The sequence below is a fragment of the Diospyros lotus genome, chromosome 4 (assembly GCF_014633365.1).
Source record: "Diospyros lotus cultivar Yz01 chromosome 4, ASM1463336v1, whole genome shotgun sequence".
Taxonomy (NCBI): domain Eukaryota; kingdom Viridiplantae; phylum Streptophyta; class Magnoliopsida; order Ericales; family Ebenaceae; genus Diospyros; species Diospyros lotus.
Window position 1 is genome coordinate 34,873,061 of NC_068341.1, and position 17,068 is coordinate 34,890,128.

At 34.7% G+C, this 17,068-nt stretch overlaps 1 protein-coding gene and 1 long non-coding RNA gene across 4 annotated transcripts; one reads left to right on the plus strand and one right to left on the minus strand.

Moving 5' to 3' along the window:
* The first annotated feature begins 359 nt into the window (after positions 1–359).
* LOC127800362 (uncharacterized) lies at positions 360–9,304 on the plus strand. Of its 3 annotated transcripts, XM_052334939.1 has the most exons (9): positions 373–539; positions 1,227–1,272; positions 1,978–2,069; positions 5,153–5,300; positions 6,214–6,345; positions 6,476–6,625; positions 6,770–8,296; positions 8,409–8,578; positions 8,693–9,304. In XM_052334939.1, exons 1-9 carry the CDS (start codon positions 526–528, stop codon positions 8,859–8,861), a joined length of 2,448 nt encoding a protein of 815 aa, XP_052190899.1. In that variant the 5' UTR covers positions 373–525; the 3' UTR covers positions 8,862–9,304. The 3 variants fall into 3 exon arrangements, with proteins under 3 accessions (XP_052190897.1, XP_052190898.1, XP_052190899.1); XM_052334937.1 differs by lacking the exon at positions 1,227–1,272 and having other exon boundaries at positions 360–539; XM_052334938.1 differs by lacking the exon at positions 1,227–1,272 and having other exon boundaries at positions 360–539; positions 8,702–9,304.
* Positions 2,195–6,900, minus strand: LOC127800363 (uncharacterized). The gene is made up of 2 exons (XR_008022785.1): positions 6,754–6,900; positions 2,195–2,376 (listed from the first exon to the last, which is right to left on the minus strand). It is a non-coding gene; the product is annotated as an uncharacterized LOC127800363 (long non-coding RNA).
* Positions 9,305–17,068: the final 7,764 nt, after the last annotated feature.

Below are 17,068 nucleotides of genomic sequence, written 5' to 3' on the forward strand. Positions count from 1 at the left end.
AAGGATGTTGGTGTTATTTTAAAAATATAAGGAGGGTTTGATGCATTTTTATCAAAGATTAAGAGTAATTTGTGAAAAATATTTTATTTTTATAAAAGGGTAATGTTAAAAAAGGTATAGAAGTATTTTATTTATCATTTGTTAATAATAAATATATATTATTTTTAAATGTTTAATTAATTAAAAAATATTTTTTTCTTTTATTTGGCGGCAGAGTTTACAACATTTGGAAGTAAAAAAAGAAAATATATCAATCACTATTTTCTGTTTTATGGGGCCTCACGTAAATACACGCCAAATCATCACGCGCTACGCATCGCTGCCAATAAATGAGAATGAGACTCGTCAGAATGCAGATATAAATGATGGATGTTAAGCGGGAAAGCATCAACAACCGGGTGAAGTCACTGCGTCTCTTTTTCTTTTGAATTAAGATATATATGGCAGCGACGAGCAGCCGTGGCGGCGGCGGCGGCGGCCGCGATTCTTCTGCCGAGTCCAGCAGTAGCTTCCGTCAGCTCGATCATGTCTTCTTGCAGGTCCTCTCTCTCTCCCTCTCTCTCTCTGCACGCACGCATACACACATGTATCCGGTTAAGACAGACATTCGACATCGATCATCATAACCTAGTATTTGTTGTTGTTATTGTTACTACTACTACTACTACTACTACTACTACTACTACTACTGTTATTTTGTTTTCTCAATTTCAGACTTGAGGTCTCTGTTTCACACGGTCGGAGAAAATTATTCGTATTTTTGATAACCGAAATGGCGAATTTTCGAATTCCGATTAGAACAATTACCAGATGGCGTTCTCTTCTTCTTTGGAATGTCATAGACTCAGAGTATTTTTCAGTTAAAAAAGAAGATTAATTGGACGTTACAGAAGGTCCTTGACTGAACTTATTTAAATTAATAAGAGGGTTCATGTGAGTTTGAACTGAGATTCGATGAGATCTTGTTCGTTTCCATAACTTCAGTGTGTTTGTGCAAATTCTTATCCATGCAGTCTGTCTGGTCTGTTGTGGTTTCCTTTATTGACTTCAGTGACCTGAAGGTAGTGGAACTTGTTCAGAAATTTGGTTACCTTTCTGCTCTCCTTCTTATGCCCCAATTTGCCCCTTTCGTGGTGATGACTTTGGAGGCATGTTTGCTAAATCCTATTTTATCTGTATCTACAATCATGATCATTAGGCTCATTACCCTTTTATTCCATGGATAGAGCTAATCACTTGCTGGCTAATGTGGAGTCCCCTGCTATTATGTTGGTAAGTTATGGGTACACATGTTTGCCATTTGCCTAGAATAAAACTGTACAATCTTATAGCAGCTTCAGTGTTTTCTTGCTTTACCCCATTGGCAAATGATGGGGCCTGCTGCTTTCATGCCAGAGTGAAGGCTTGAGATCAAAAGAGCTTGTAGTGCATATTGTCCTTGTGAAAAAAGTAACTAAAATTCTGTTGTTTTATAGCCAAAAAGAACCAAAAAAAAATTTTATTTTCAAAGGAAAGGAAGAGTTAACCCTATGGTTTCTCTATTGATTCAGAACATAATCATAACAATGAACCTCTACGTTGGAGTTTCACTATTCTAAGGAATGTAATGGAGATATGTGCTTTAGTTTGTTCAGAGACTAGCTTCTCAAGGAGAATGATAGGAAGAGAACAAGATCTTTTCTTATGAACTATCAACTGATAATAATATTGATTGTATTAGGAAACAACAAACATGGAAAAAACAATAAAGTCGAAACAAAAGAATTTTGGCATAATTTTCTTGCTCATTATTGATGGTTAACTAGTAAATGATACATCTGTTTCCATGGATGGATTTCTTTTATGATTTGGTTGTCGTATATCATTTGAAATGAGCTCTTAGAATTTATACGTTCTCCAAGGTATCAGGGAAACAACATAGCAATTTAAATATTTTGATTTGTTAGCTCTCTTGTTTAATTGCGAAACCTGATTCAGACTCAAACAAGAATATGGCTTGGAGAAGTCCTGCACACAAGAATGGATGACCAGCTGGATATTTCTGATTTACTTGCTGATGGGGAACTGCTGTATGCTCTTCTTTTCTCATATCTATGTTACACTTTCTCTTATGTATTTTACATGCCCATGCTTTCGTTCTCTTGACATGTATCTGTATTGTCATCTATTCTATAGACATAGGATAAAATGTCTCTTCCTTTTCTTAATGCGACAGCAATGCATTGTATGAGATAGTATTCTATAGGAGGGATAGTGCCATTTTTAGACCACATGTATACAATGTGTAAACAGGTAGAGACGTTTACCTTCTGACAACAGACTGTGACCTGATCAGGTTTACTCATTCCCCCATAGCTGCTGCTACCTGTATTTATCCTGGAATACGCATAATAAAAGACCGTATTTTTAGAGGTAAATAGTAGAAATAAGAATGCAGGAAATTTAATTTACTGAGTAAACTGATGTAGTTGTTCAAAATTTGGAGAATTAATTCATAAAATTCTTAACAGCTATTACTACTAAGTTTTAGGTTCTAAAATAAATAACAAAGAGTAAGCATAGTGTTAAGGTGATGGAGCTATTGGATTGGTATGAAAATCTGGAGAAACTAGTGAGCATTGGATGTTATGGTATTCAAATCTGAATGCAAAAATTAGGGGCTGAGAGGAGGAGGATTCTATTAGAGCAGGCAAATATACTGAGGTCAACCCTCACCCTTGACCTAATAATTAATTAGTTGCATGTGTTTGGACTAGTTATGAAGTGAAGCCTGGCCACACGTGAGGGGATGTGTTGAGAGCAAAAAATAATTATATAAAACATGAAGTTAACCTCAATCTAGTAGCTTAAACTTTTAGATGAGATGGTGGTTAACAATTCAACATAAATATCACCTCATCATCATGCCAAGCCTTACTCCCATTGGGTGGGTTCACTATATAAATCCTTGTTCTGCAACCACTTTTTGCCTAGAACTCATGATGGAAGATCCAACGATTTTTATAATGGCTGTTTGCTTTTTAACATAGCCCTCCTTTATCCAGGCTTGGGACTGGTTGTGAATAGGAGCACCGTGTTTAACACTGGAAGTGATGAAAATGATCTTTCAAAGTTAATGTGAGCAAAATTAAATACCACTTTTTATTTGGCAGTATCACAAACATAGCTGAGTGATTGGTTTTAAAATATGGCTCATTTCCTTTGTCATGTGGGGTTGCCTTGGGGATCCTCCCTCAAAGCCACTCCAGTTTTCAATTGGATCTTGAAAGGTGAAGGAGGACAACTAGTCATGAGAAGACAATCTTTATAGATAGGAAGAGTTTACTTTGATTAAGAGGATTTTGGTTAGACTTATTTCATTTCCCCCTCCACTATTCCAGCATTGGTAGCTGAGAAGTTGGAGAAGTTCTGAAGAATTTTCTTTGGACTGCATTTATGAAGAGTTCAATTATCATCTATTGGAGTGGGATAAGGCATGTTTCCTGTGCAAATTGGGGGATTAGGAATTGACAGTTGAGGACTCAACAAATTATTATTGGGCTAAATGGCTACAAAAAAAAATGTGGTTATGAGGGAGCTCTTCTCGAGCAGGATGATTTAAGCTCAAGTACAGGTAGAATTATGGATATCAGCTAACTTAGTAAATGGATTATGGTGTTTGTCTGTGGAATTAGAAAGGGAAGTGAGGATTAATCATTCGTGCAAAGTCACTGATCAACAATGGGAGGAGCTTGAAGTTCTTGAATTCTTGTTTTATTCTGGAAGTTAAAGAGTGGGAAACAAAGAATGTGAAGCAGTTACTCTAGCTTTTGCCTGAGGTAGCAAGCCCTTCTGAGAGTCACAACAGGTTGATCTAGAAGGCTAATGATGAGAAACTTCTATGAAGTACTTGCACCATTGTCTTGGAGGAGCCTCAACTGTTAGCTTCCCTTGGAGAAGTTCTTTGATGGTTAAGATTCCAAATTTCCAAGAAAGTGCTATTGTTTACCTGGATTGAAACCCTTTAATGCCATCCTGGCATTGGATGATTGTGTCTTCCTAATTGGCTTGTTTGTGGGCACAGGAGAAACCAGTTGAATCTCCTTAAACACCATATCCAGCAAAATTATGGTGCCATTAAAGGAGAGGTAAATAAAGATTGGAACGTGGTACTCTTATGCTTGATGTAGTCCATCTGGGGAGAGGATAACCAACTTCTGTTGTAGGAAGCTGATATGACAACCATAAGTTGTACATATGCTGTTTTACATGAATCTCACTTTTGGTTTGAGGGATGCTATGTTCCTTTGAAAAATTTTCATTTCCCACTTTTGAGCTGTCCCCTTTGTTTGTAGGCATGGAATCCCCTTCAAGTACGTATGTTCCTCCCTAGGGAAAGCCAATTTCCTGTTTATATCTTTATAGTCATACTGATATTGCCTATTATATAACTTCTGGTAAAGTTAAAAGTAATGTTCTGTTATCCTTCTTTTAAGCAATGCTTGTATTGATTGTTGAAAATCTTGCAACTGGACCCATTTGTTTTCTGGCTGACAATCCCATGAAGCTCAGCTAATCATATAATTGTTAACAGCTTATTTTAACTAGCAATAACAATACTTTAAGTGGAACACCTGGGGACCAACCAAAGCATCTAAAGAAACTTGGGACACTGTATTTAGGAGATTATCCAAGTGCCTCTGACTATATCACTTGGGTATTTCTAATGCTTTCTGTTAGGATGTAAGTAGGCGGTGAATGCTTGCTGGAAAAGTGAAGCAATCTCTTGGTTGAAATATAATCTAATGAAATGCACCTTATGTGTTGACAAGCTACTGTGGACTACACAAATACCTTTTCTCAGATGCCAGAGTTAGAATTATAGATTCCTAATATGGTTATTTATTCATCAGTTTTTTAATAAGTAAATTTTTCTATCCATTAATATCTGAAATTATTTTGAGAATCATGTATCCTGGCAGATGCTACCGTAAAGATTATACATGTGTTATATATAAAAGCTCTATTTTGCTATCAGTCTCATAGTAAGTTTATAAAGCATTTCAGTGGCTTTCATATATCACATATTGGAATACAGCACAAATTATGGCTGTGTTAATTGTTTACTTCATCTATATTGAATAATTGTAACTCTTCTTGTTTGCATTTGTAGGCTTGAGGTTTCTAAAGTAATATGGACATTGTTGCTGGAAAAGTGCAAGGAACTAAGGGATATGAAAGGCCATAGATATAATCCCATTTCTTCCAGGAAGAGCAGTGGGAGATATAGGCCTTATTCTAATGTTGACTCATTCTTGAAGGTCATTTCATATTTCTGTTCCTTTCTGGTTCATGATCCATTGACTGCAGAGTTTATTCTTACCATTCTATGTGAGAATGAATCTTTTCTTTTTACTTCATAGCTCTATATTGACAGAAATGCCACAGGCACTATGATTGAGGTCAAAGTTCTATCTAGCTGGTATTTAGAGAGAAAACCCAATGGGAAGTATAGCTAGTAGCTTGCCCCTCAATGGTCCAAAATTGTTCTTTTATAGATGTTGAGGAGTTTTTAGTGGAAAAAGGTAGTGGAAGACAAAGGAAAACTTTGTGAGAAACCTTTAGAATGACATGGGCTGAGATGGTTGGAGAGGTAGAATTCATGTTGCCCACCCCACCTAGTGGGATTAAGGCTTGTGATTGCTGTTGCTGTTGTAGGTATTGAGGGGTTTGAATTTCTCTAGTCATATTGAAAATTGAATTGTTTATTTTGAGGTGCATTTGAGTTGAAAGCTATGTTCTTTCAATAATTTTTATAATGAGTTGATTGGATTTATTTTCTGAACCTTCTAGGATCATTATACCTGTGTCTTATTTGCTGCAATTAATACACTGGCATCAATTCTTACTGCATCAGAATTGATCCATTTATATTGTTTACAAGAACAAAATTATGGAAACCTTGTCAGAACTTAAAAAATGTACAAGTTACTTGCTGGGGAACAACTAAATGTGGTGGAGATGGGAAATAATATTTGGATATACTTTTTCTCGAAAATTAAATTAACATTCTCTCTATTTGCTGATATAGAACTTTTTCCACTAGCAGAAGCCCAAACTCGAGTTGTGATCAACAAACAATAAATTATTTTATCATGTCTCTCCAATAATTGGTCGAGTGCTACAAAAATCATGTATATTGTTCTTAATGTTAGGATTTCTTGTTTCTTGTAGATATGCAAAATTTTGGGATTGAATGGCATTGATCTCTTCTCCCCATCAGATGTCGTTGAGAAGCGAGATACCCGAAAAGTTTGTATGTGTATACGTTCCCTCTCAAAGAAAGCCAGGTCTAAGCAATTAAAAGTAAGAAATATCACATAGCTGCATTTTTTCCCTTTGGCACTCTGTAGCTACTGAAGTTATGCTGTTAAAGAAGATAACTACTCATATTAGCTATACTGACAGAGTCATTCACAAACTATATTTGTCATAGGTTCCCGATTTTGATATTGTCACCTATACAGTAGCCATGCCAACTAATATGGTTGAATGCCTCCGAAAAAGTTTGGAACTGTCTAAAAGCAGCTTTTCAAGTTCATCTAGTTACAGTCTGCAAAGAGGTCTGAAAATGAAATCTAAAAAGGTATGTCAGTATTATGTTTTCTTTGTTAGGAGTTTAAGTCACAACTACGGGGAAAATAGCATCAGTTTGGAACGCACAAGAAAGTAACTTCTGTTTATGAATCTGACTGGGTGATATATTCTTCTCACCTTCGCTTCAATGTAGAAAAATCCAGCTGCAGCTAATGATAGAAACTTTGAATGTTTCTCCGAAGTATCTACTGATGCAGAAAGCAATTATATCAGAGCACCTTCTTGTTCTTCATCAACAAACTACTCTTGCAATCCTGTTTTGCTCAAGGATTCATTTGAAAATTCACCTGTAGAACATTCGGTGGTGAAGAAGTATATGTCAGCGCCATGTGCACCACAAAGAGATGTACAACTCCAAGAGAAAGATGAATGTGAACAAGCACACTGCAATCCAACTTGTTTATCTGAACCAGCAAGATCTCTTTGTGGACAGTTTGTAGAGAGTGAGGATCAGCTGGACAGCATGTCATCCCTTAGTGTTGATTCTCAAATGATATTATCCTCTACGGACTCATACGTAAATGGTGGAGAAAGATTTAGCCAGAGAACTGGTGGCATGTATCTCAGTGATGCTGATTCTGGTGTTGGAAATGATGACTCTGTTGTGGGGTATTCACAAGACAACAGAATGAAAGAAAGACTCTTCATGTCGCATCAGTTGTCATGTCCAGATTTGGTTGCATTCGGAACAGAGGAAAGCATTCCCATTTTGTTTGACGAAGAAGACAGCGTGCTTAATATGTTATTACATTCTGATTCTCGAGGATCAGGCTCAACTGGAAGGACTCGACAGAATGGACATGGAAGGAATTTTTCCGATGATTTTGAAGATGTCGAAGTGTCATCAGTGACCAGCATGAGCTCTGTATTAGGCCGGGTGCTGAACTTGGACTTTGATGATCAATTTGATTTAGATGATTCCAAAACTGCCAAAGTCAATTTAATTGACTTGCTTAATTGTGAGGCTGACAACGGGGTGGATAGGAGTTCAACAAGCCACCATGAAATTCTGGACATGGTTGAGTATGAAAATTCCGAGCAAAGTTTAATTTCCGATATTGAGAGATCCCATTTTGAAACAACACTCCAACACTTTGGCTTGTCTGCTAACCCTTCTTTATCATGTCCATGTGGCAGGCAATTAAGCAAAGCCGACTATGAAGAATATTCTAGTTCTTTTAATAACGAGACCGGCGTATCTCAAATTAATTCAAGAGAAGCCTTGTCGTTGAGGCATACGAAGTGTATTGTTTCAGGTGTAAACGGTGGGGCCCCGGATGAATTAGATCAAGTTATTGGAGCACCCTGGACTGATTGTCTTCGAGTAGCTTACAGTGGCAATGTCAAAGATGAGACATCTCAGAATTCAAATATTTCGGGCTATGATAATATTATTGAATGGAGAGAACCATCCTACAGGCTAAACATCACAGATGATGACGGTGTTCAAAATCTTGATATCCAAGGTACTCAGACATTTTCTGTGCAGGAGGAGCCTTTTGTCCATCATAATTTTGTGAGTCCAGCAATTGATCGACAACCTACAGCAGAAAAGAGTTGTGCAGCAAGAGAAAGTTCAGCTAGTGTAGGTGAAAAGGGTCATCAAGCATATACAGATTGCAGTGAGGATCTTCTCTGTTATGCAGAATACGCGAAAGAGGTGAATATTTGAGTGAACTTAATTTCTGCCATTTTTACAATTATTGTTCTTCTCATGGGACCCTTCTATTTAGATATGTATATCAGTTGATTTATTTATCATGTCTTATTAGGATGAAAGTATGCATGAAATCGGGAACACAATATCAGAAGAAGGTTCAAATGGGAGAGAGTATCCAAGTGCAGAACTCCCATGGGTAAAGCCCCATAAGAAGCCGTTGCTGAGTGCAGTTGTTAAAGGCACTGCTCTTCTCGGCACGTTGTATCTCTTCCTTCATCTCAGGTGCGTACTTGCACGGGCTAAAATACCATCTTCCTGTGAAGTGACTTATCCTTCTTTTCCAAAACCAGCATTTCTGGATCAACCATGTCTTTACCGTTGTAATTGGTCTAACAACCATTGCAGGAATAAGGGTCATAGAGAGAAGAGAGATGAAGCGGGTAAGAAGAGGTCTAGTCGGATTCAAATGACAAATGGTGCGGAGCACACATCATGGAAAGAAGAGCGAAAAGGAGGTGGAGGAAATGGGATTTATCCGGCTGAAAAGCTCAAGTTTGAGAGGTAGATTCAGCTTTTTTGAGGATTTAATCACCAAAGCCAACCACACATCACAGGTTTTATACTATCCTTGTGCACGTTCTCATCCATGCATTGGCGACTTGTCATCGAAGAATCCCATTCGAGCAAAGAGACAGAGAGTTTATAGCAATAGGAGGAGAGAAGTGAGGACGAAGACGATAACACCACACCAAATAGATCCCATTTGGTGGATAAAAGAAGTGTCATCTGAAGAGAAATTTTTGTAGTTACTCTTCACAGTTTCAAGTCACTATTTATGTAATATGTGTATGTAGTTGCAGTGAGAAGGCTGAGGCTATTTATATGGTCAGCAGTCTCCTCCAACATTCGTTTATTCAATTTATTCCATGGGCTGGTAGGTACTGTTGCAGAATACAGGTCCTATACTAACGAAAGAATTGTGCAGAAGCCCCCCCCCCCCCTCTCGAATGAATTCAACAAGATAATTTATTTGGATTTTGGATAACAAGATGAATAGTGCAGTTTGCACTGGTTTCGCCTCCAAAAGTGATTCAGATTAACTTAAATTTGATGTTTAAGCATTGTGGGATATTTATTTGGATTTTGTGGGATGTTTAAGCATTGTGGGACAAATAAGCTACCGCTATTTCAATTTCAATGTCAATTTAGTCACTATACTGTATTATCCTACATTTTTACAAAAATTTAGAAAAGTTAATCCTAAAAAAAATAGACGAAATTTCTTTAATAAGAATAATATCTAAGAATTTTGAAAATTATCAAATATTAAAATTTAATTTTTAAAATAAGTCATATGGGAGGCAGGAATTATTGGGACTCGAGAAAATGTAAGAGAACTAAAACATGAATTCACAAAGAATTAGATCTAACTGTAATTTATTAAAAATTGTAAAATAAGTTAATTTGGCTACATTATGGAGCTAATTATGAATATGAAATTAAATTAAACCAAATCAAATTGAGTTGATCCTAATACCAGGCTTTGTAGTTAGGATTGAGACAACTTGAATAGCCAAATTTCATGGAAAATTGTCAAGGAAATAGAAAGTTTTTCAAGCCTGAAATTGACTGAAATTCATAACGAATAAAATCCAAGTGAGCTCAAGTTAAGATGAACTGGAAGATGGGTGTCGAAGAAGGCATGATTAGGAACACAATGATACTACTAGATTGCAAGTTGGCCATTGGATTGAAAGTAATCAAGCTTGAAAAAATGAAAAAATAAAATAAAATTATTCAAGTCACAAGGAATAGTTTGAATGGGGCATTTTAGACTCAAATTCCAATCAATCAGCCTCAACTTGGACCAAACCATTCAATAGGTCTTGCAACATCATAGAGGTCGGAAGAGAACAATTTGGTGTTTTTAATACAGATTTTCGATCAACAACGAAAAAAGATATTCACTGCGAGATGAAAGACTTTTAGTGGAGGTCACGACCCACACTAAAGGTGGCAAAGACTCCCACTAATTGTTTTAGTGAGAGTCGGCTTATGTTGGATAGAGTGCCACTATAGAAGTCATCATAAATTTAATTAGTGGCAACTAAAGTTATCCTTGTCACTAAAGAGATAATATTAGTGGAGGCCAAGTGTGCCCTCTACTAAAACTTATATTAGTAGAGTTTAAAGATAGGTCCCACTAAAAACAATATTAGTGAAACCCTATTGAGACCACCACTAAAACGCACCTTACTAACAATCAACTTAGGTCTCCAATAAAAACAATTCTATTAGTGTGGCCTCTACTAAAACTCACATTAATGGAGGCCAACCTTAATCTCCAATAAAAATAATATTAGTGGAGACTAGTTTTGACTTTCACTAAAACTCATATTAGTGGGGACCATTGATATCCTCCACTAAAAATAGTTTTAGTTCAATAGTAACAATTTTGGCTGCCACTAAATATTCAATTAGTTGCTAATAATTCTTTATTAGTGAATATTGGAGCCTTCACTAAAATTTCATTAGTAACAGCCTTGACCTCCACTAAAAGTTGCACCTTCAGATAACTCAAATCAAAAGTAAATTTATTTTGTAAAACTATCTATAAAACATACAATCAAACAAACATGTAAAACAAAACCAAACAACTTGTTCATGATACTCATTAAACTTGTTTCATTCAAACCTAAACATCAAATCTCACAAAAGATTCATATTTAAGTAAAACCACACGACACATGTAAAACATTCATCGCTTTCACATACAAAAGAAGATTTAATTTCTGTCACGAATTACTATATTAGATCTAATCTCTTCCAACATATCATGGAGTTTTTTTATACTCCTCTTCATCTCGTTTCTACTCCTCTTCCGCCACTTCTTGCTTTAGTTATTCATTACATTGTTTTAAAATATTTAATTGTTCCATAAGCTCAACACGTGTTGGAAGTTTCCCAAAGATGAAACTAGGTGTTGGGCTTAGTCCGTAGCCCGTACATGTCCATGTCTTTCTTGACCAATAATTTGTAAAAAAATAGCATCTGTATTGTTGGATCAAAAGATTGTCCCTCAGCCTGGTTGGACAATATACCAAAAAAATAATGCGACACAAAAGTTAGGCTTTCTCAAAAAAATTAAGCTAAAAGAAAAAAAAAAAGACAAAGGCACCCTATCAAATACAATACTATTGTAATCCTAGTTACATTGATAAGCTCGAATGCCAAATAATATTAAACAATATATATGTTAATTGACTTTGCCTACCACACTAAAGCCACATGCCAATTTTTACACTTTTGCTTTAGCTTTACTTTTGTACATATGGAAACTAAGTAATCATCTAAATGTCAAGAAGACATAATAATAACCAACAAACATCAGAAAACTATTGTGGCGCCCCCAGTCCCACATTCGGGGTGCCAACGTAACCCACAATTACAATCACGGTCATTGGATAAATTTAAAGATCGGCTATGCACTACAGGTTAGGGTGCCCTGGGTGAGATCCAAGTTTTACTGCATTTGCTTGTCCAAAAAAAACTCCCATAAACAATATAGGTAGCGGAGGGCACCCGTGTCTTGGCCGAACTATACGCTTTACAAGTCTTTGGGATGGAAGCTCAATTTTCTGCAATTAAATTATTTCTCCAATGAAATACTATAAGTTTAACATATTGTTTGTTTCGCACAAATATATTACAAACCAGGAATATAAAATACGCATAAATTTGCATTATAACAAAGACCTTGTCATGGCTGGTCAGTCACATTCATCAGTGAATTGTCCACTACACTAAGGCCTGAATCATCTATGGTTATTTATAAAGGGTGAGTTCGGGGACTCAGTAAAAGCAATATGTAAACATAACAAATTGTAAATCATGATAAAAATAGATAAATATGAATTGAATCATACATGCAGGCCCATCCACCTCACCCCTCATGGACTCTTGGTGGGCCCTTATGATTTTCTATGGACCCTAAGACGAGCTTTGTCTCGTCCAAATAAAAATCCATAACCTCATGCCTAGGCACTTTCTTATTATCATATGCAAGTCATGATTCCCTTACAGATTTTATTATTTGATGTTGAGATAACCCCTTGGGAAAGATTTCTCTACAGTATTAAAATCACTGATATTATTTATCAAAATTCTTCTAACAAAAATTAAATAGAAGGAAATATTACTAAAATCAAAATCCATCAAACTTCAAATATTTTGCTCTTATTACCTCAAAACTCTGGTTCTTTATTGAACTCACACGGCCTTTTCCAATCTCTCCTTACCTTCTTCCTACTTATACAGATAAATTTCCAAAACCCCTAACTACAATCCAATTCTCAATTTACAAAATCCTAACTTGAGTCTATTCCCTTAATTCAAGGAACTCAACCCATTTGTAACCAATATATTAATAAATAAATAAAGTAGGGCTTGCTTGTAGAAGCATAATGTGCACAAGTCCCTCCAATTGCAATTGGAAAGAAAAGCAAGGATGGAGAATAAAATTGGAGGCTTATATGAATATAATATATATAAAAGCAATTAATGTAGTTTTTTTTAGCACAACACCTTTCATCAATTCCTGAAACTTCTCTTTTATGGAGATTGCTTTAAAAAGAAACTAAAAATTACAAAAGTGGCAGTAGCAATAACATGGTGCTGGCGCCTCTCCTGACGTCTTAAATTTGCTCTTGCCACATAACTTATTATTTTAATTCTTATTTTACATCAATTTTTAATTTGTATGTTCTATGCATTCCTTAATTCTTGCAACATTCTTTTACAAAACATTCCTTATGCACAAGTAACTACTAGGCTACAAAACTCCCTTGTTAGCATTCTTGCAACCATTGATTTTTATACTTATAATTACAATAAATCCTAAACTTCCAAACTTATTCTTAGATTTTCGAAAAAAATTCTAGAATCTTCCAATCACTTCCCTATTCAAAAAAAAAATAAAAATAAAAATAAATTTAATGTCCTCCATAAAATTCCACAAAGTCATAAATTTTCAATCAATCATCTTGAATACATAAATTAATTATTTTTATTTTTCAAAATACTAGGATGTTACAACTATCCACCTTAAAATCATTATAATCTAATATTTTCCTCAAGTTGTAGTAAATTAAAATTGTGTTCTACTTCTTCACAACCTACCAACTTATGCCTTGTTCTCAACAAAGCATAATTCATTGTGGTCATTCTTAATGTTTTTAGTAAGTGTAATTATTGTGGTTATCTTCAAAATCTTGTTTCTTAATTGTTTAATACTCTATATGACTAAAGAAAAAAAAAAACTACGTAAAAATAAAGATACCCGGCATGTGTGCCCCATACGACCTCACGCCACACCTTGCACTGTGTCTCAATCCTCCGATTAACAGGTATTTGTGGACGGACTTTCCGGGCATCCACACACCTATCTGGTGACCTTCCAAGTTCCCCGAAAACCCCCAAAGATATCATCCCTCCATCCATGCCTAGCCTTGGGACCACCGAGTGTAGTAGGAGAGTCTCGAGCTCTCTACATCCCCGTGTCAAGTGTCCTAGTCATGCCATTCTGGCTATACAGTCTCTCTCTCTCTCTCTCTATTTGTCTAGATCACATATATGAGGATTGCATCTCCAAGACACACTCATATGCATGAGCACCTTGCACCTTCATGTGGGCCCTTTGATTGTCTTTTATCTTGCAAATCGTATAGCTCCTCTAGCTAGTAGGTCGAGCCTTTTACTAGCAATCTCATTTGATGGTATTTGGCCCCGGCCGTATTGCCTGGACTTTGGATTGGCTGTTTGCTGAGACAAACAAATATAATTGTTGTAATTAGGCAATAATAAGGAAAAGGAAACGGGTGAAATAACACTACAACAAAAAACACTTGTTCAACAATCTTTTTAGGACATTTTTTAAAAAGTGTCATATAAAATGTTATTTTAAGGCATAATTTAAAAAAAATACCTAATAAAATAATTATAATGAGACATAGTAATGAAGTGCCCTAATAGAAAAATCTAATAAGGCAAATTTTTTGAAATATCCTAATAAAATAATTCTAATGAAACACAACAATAAAGTGCCCTAAGAGAACAATCTAATAAGATAGAATTTTTGAAGTGTTGTGTTAGCACAAAGCTATGGACTCAATAGTTATATTTTTAAATAAATATTAATTTGATGCAATAATTTAAATTATTTTATTATAATATTTTAAATTATTATCATAATTTTTTATTTAAATTATTTAATAATTATCATAATTTAAATTATTTAATAGTTATCATAATATTAAATTATTTTATTTTTTGTTTAATAACTAAATATTTTTAAAAAAAGCCAAAAACAATTGCTGGAGATGCCCCACCTCTTTCCCTTGCCAAATTCTCAAATCCCCATTGCCTTCATCTCCATCTCACATACTCGCACCTTCACCGTCTCTAGCCCACTGTTGCCACCGCGTCTAGCTCTATTTGGTTGTTGGATTGAGTTAATTTGATCTATTTTGACTTGTTTTACTTTGTTTTATGATTAGTTAGTGGGAGAAAAAAAAGACATGTTTGAATGGTATATATATGTTATGCATATTTTAATTCGATTCCCCCTCTTCATAATTTGAAGGTACTTAAAGATACAAGTCAAGCTAGGAACACTTGGTATTGGTTTTGACTAATACATGAATTTTAGTAATACTTGTAACAATTTTTTGATTTTGATTATGATTATAAGGAGAGATTAGGATAGTATAAAATTCATAGTTTTTTTTATTTTCATTTTTTATGATTGTAGATCATATGAAAGCTCTTGGGATGATTGTAATTATTACATGATCAATGTCAATTATCATATTTTGTATATATCTTATCTTTACTAAATTAATTGAGAATCAAAATTTTATTTTAGGATCTCTTTTATCATAATTAATAGGTAAAAATAAATTCTTCTATAATAATAAGAATTAAGTTGCACGAAAACGGAAACGAGAAACGTTTTCGATACGAAATGAAAACGAAGAAACGAACATTGTTTTTAAAAAAAATAGGTGTAAACAATTCTGAAATGAGAAACGTTTCCTGTTTCGCAAACTTCAAAACGATGTCTTTGAACTATTTTCGTGCTTCACTAAGTAAGAATGGTCATTAGAAAAAATTGTAATAACAATAATTTAGACTACAAATAATTGAACCCATATCTATCATGTAAGAATAGAATCACAAAAAGAAACAAGACTGAGTTTTCAAGTGGATTACATTTTAAATAGGACTGAGTTTTCAAGTGGATTACATTTTAAATAGGTGGTCTGATGATAAGTTTATTTTTTAATATTTAATAGTCTCATTTTTGTAATTGTACATTCACTATTCACAATAAAGAGTCCTCAAGATAATCTTAATTTTGTTTTTTATTAAAAAAATAAGAAGTAAGATGAAAGAATCTAACTAAGATTGTGATTGTGATTGTGATTATAGATTAAGAAAAAGAAAAGAACACATATATGCAAATTAAGAATTATAATAAATCTTAATAAAAGGAAAAACTTAAAGTTCAGACCTAAATTCTAAAATACTTAGAATTAGAAAATTAAAAATAAATAAATTAAGATGAAGAAAAATTTGAGAAGCAGTCCATAATAAATATTGACTTGAAGCCCAATATGATATAAACACATAATAAATTATATAAACACACACACACACACACACACACACACACACACAAAAAGAAACTTAGCAAGCTAATAAGATTTCCCAACTAAATATTGAAATATCCACCAAAAAGACTCCAAATAGAACAATAGATTATGAAATTTTGGAGCTTTAATTATAATAATACTATGAATTATCAGTTATGTGACGCCTCCTCGTTGGAGGAGGGTAAGAAGACCCTGCGCCATTGTCTAGAACCTCCTAAGATGAAAATACGACACATGACTAATGATACCGACTCTTACCATTAATTACTCGTTGAATTAATGAGTTTGATTTTATAATGATTAAATCTACATCTGGCCAGTGGAATGGAAGGTTAGATAAAAGAAATGAGAAAGGGAATGGCATTGGCATTGGAAATGGAATGGAGTTATTAGTTTATTTCATTTCCATATTTGGTATAAGAATAGTAATGATAATTTCAATGCATTATTATGTTTGATATATTTTCATTAATTTTAGATAAATGGAAATGTACCAATTAATTAGTTGACAAAAATACCTCTTTACATTAAAATTTTTTATTAAAATAATATTTAATTCTAAATAATCGTATAATTAGTGAATATATGTAAAAGGAATTTATATCGACCTTAAACAATTAATAAAAATTATTTAATTTTCAAAAAAAAAAAAAAGAAAATCGTTGGATTTAGCAATGGAAAAGATGGGTGGTTTGCAGTGTTTGTTGCTAGTAGAAGAGAAAAGGGTGGGTTACAGTGGTGTTGACGGTGGAGGCGAGGTAGCAAATGATAAATTTAGGTTATATATGGTTCGGAGGAGGTAAATGAAACCAATGACTGGTGGGGGAAGACAAGGGGTTGGGAGGCGGCAATTTTAGCCAAATTTGGGCACAAGAGATGGAAGGTCATGAAATGGGTGGTTTCTAGTGACTTTTGGTGGAGGAAGATAGGAGGTTGGGTTGTGGTGGTGACGATCTTGGAAGGGCGATGAATGGTGGTTTTTGAGATGATAAGTTCAGAAGAGAAAGAAGGTCACAGTGGCCAGCGACAGAAGACAGAGGGAAATGGTGGTTTGTCGTGG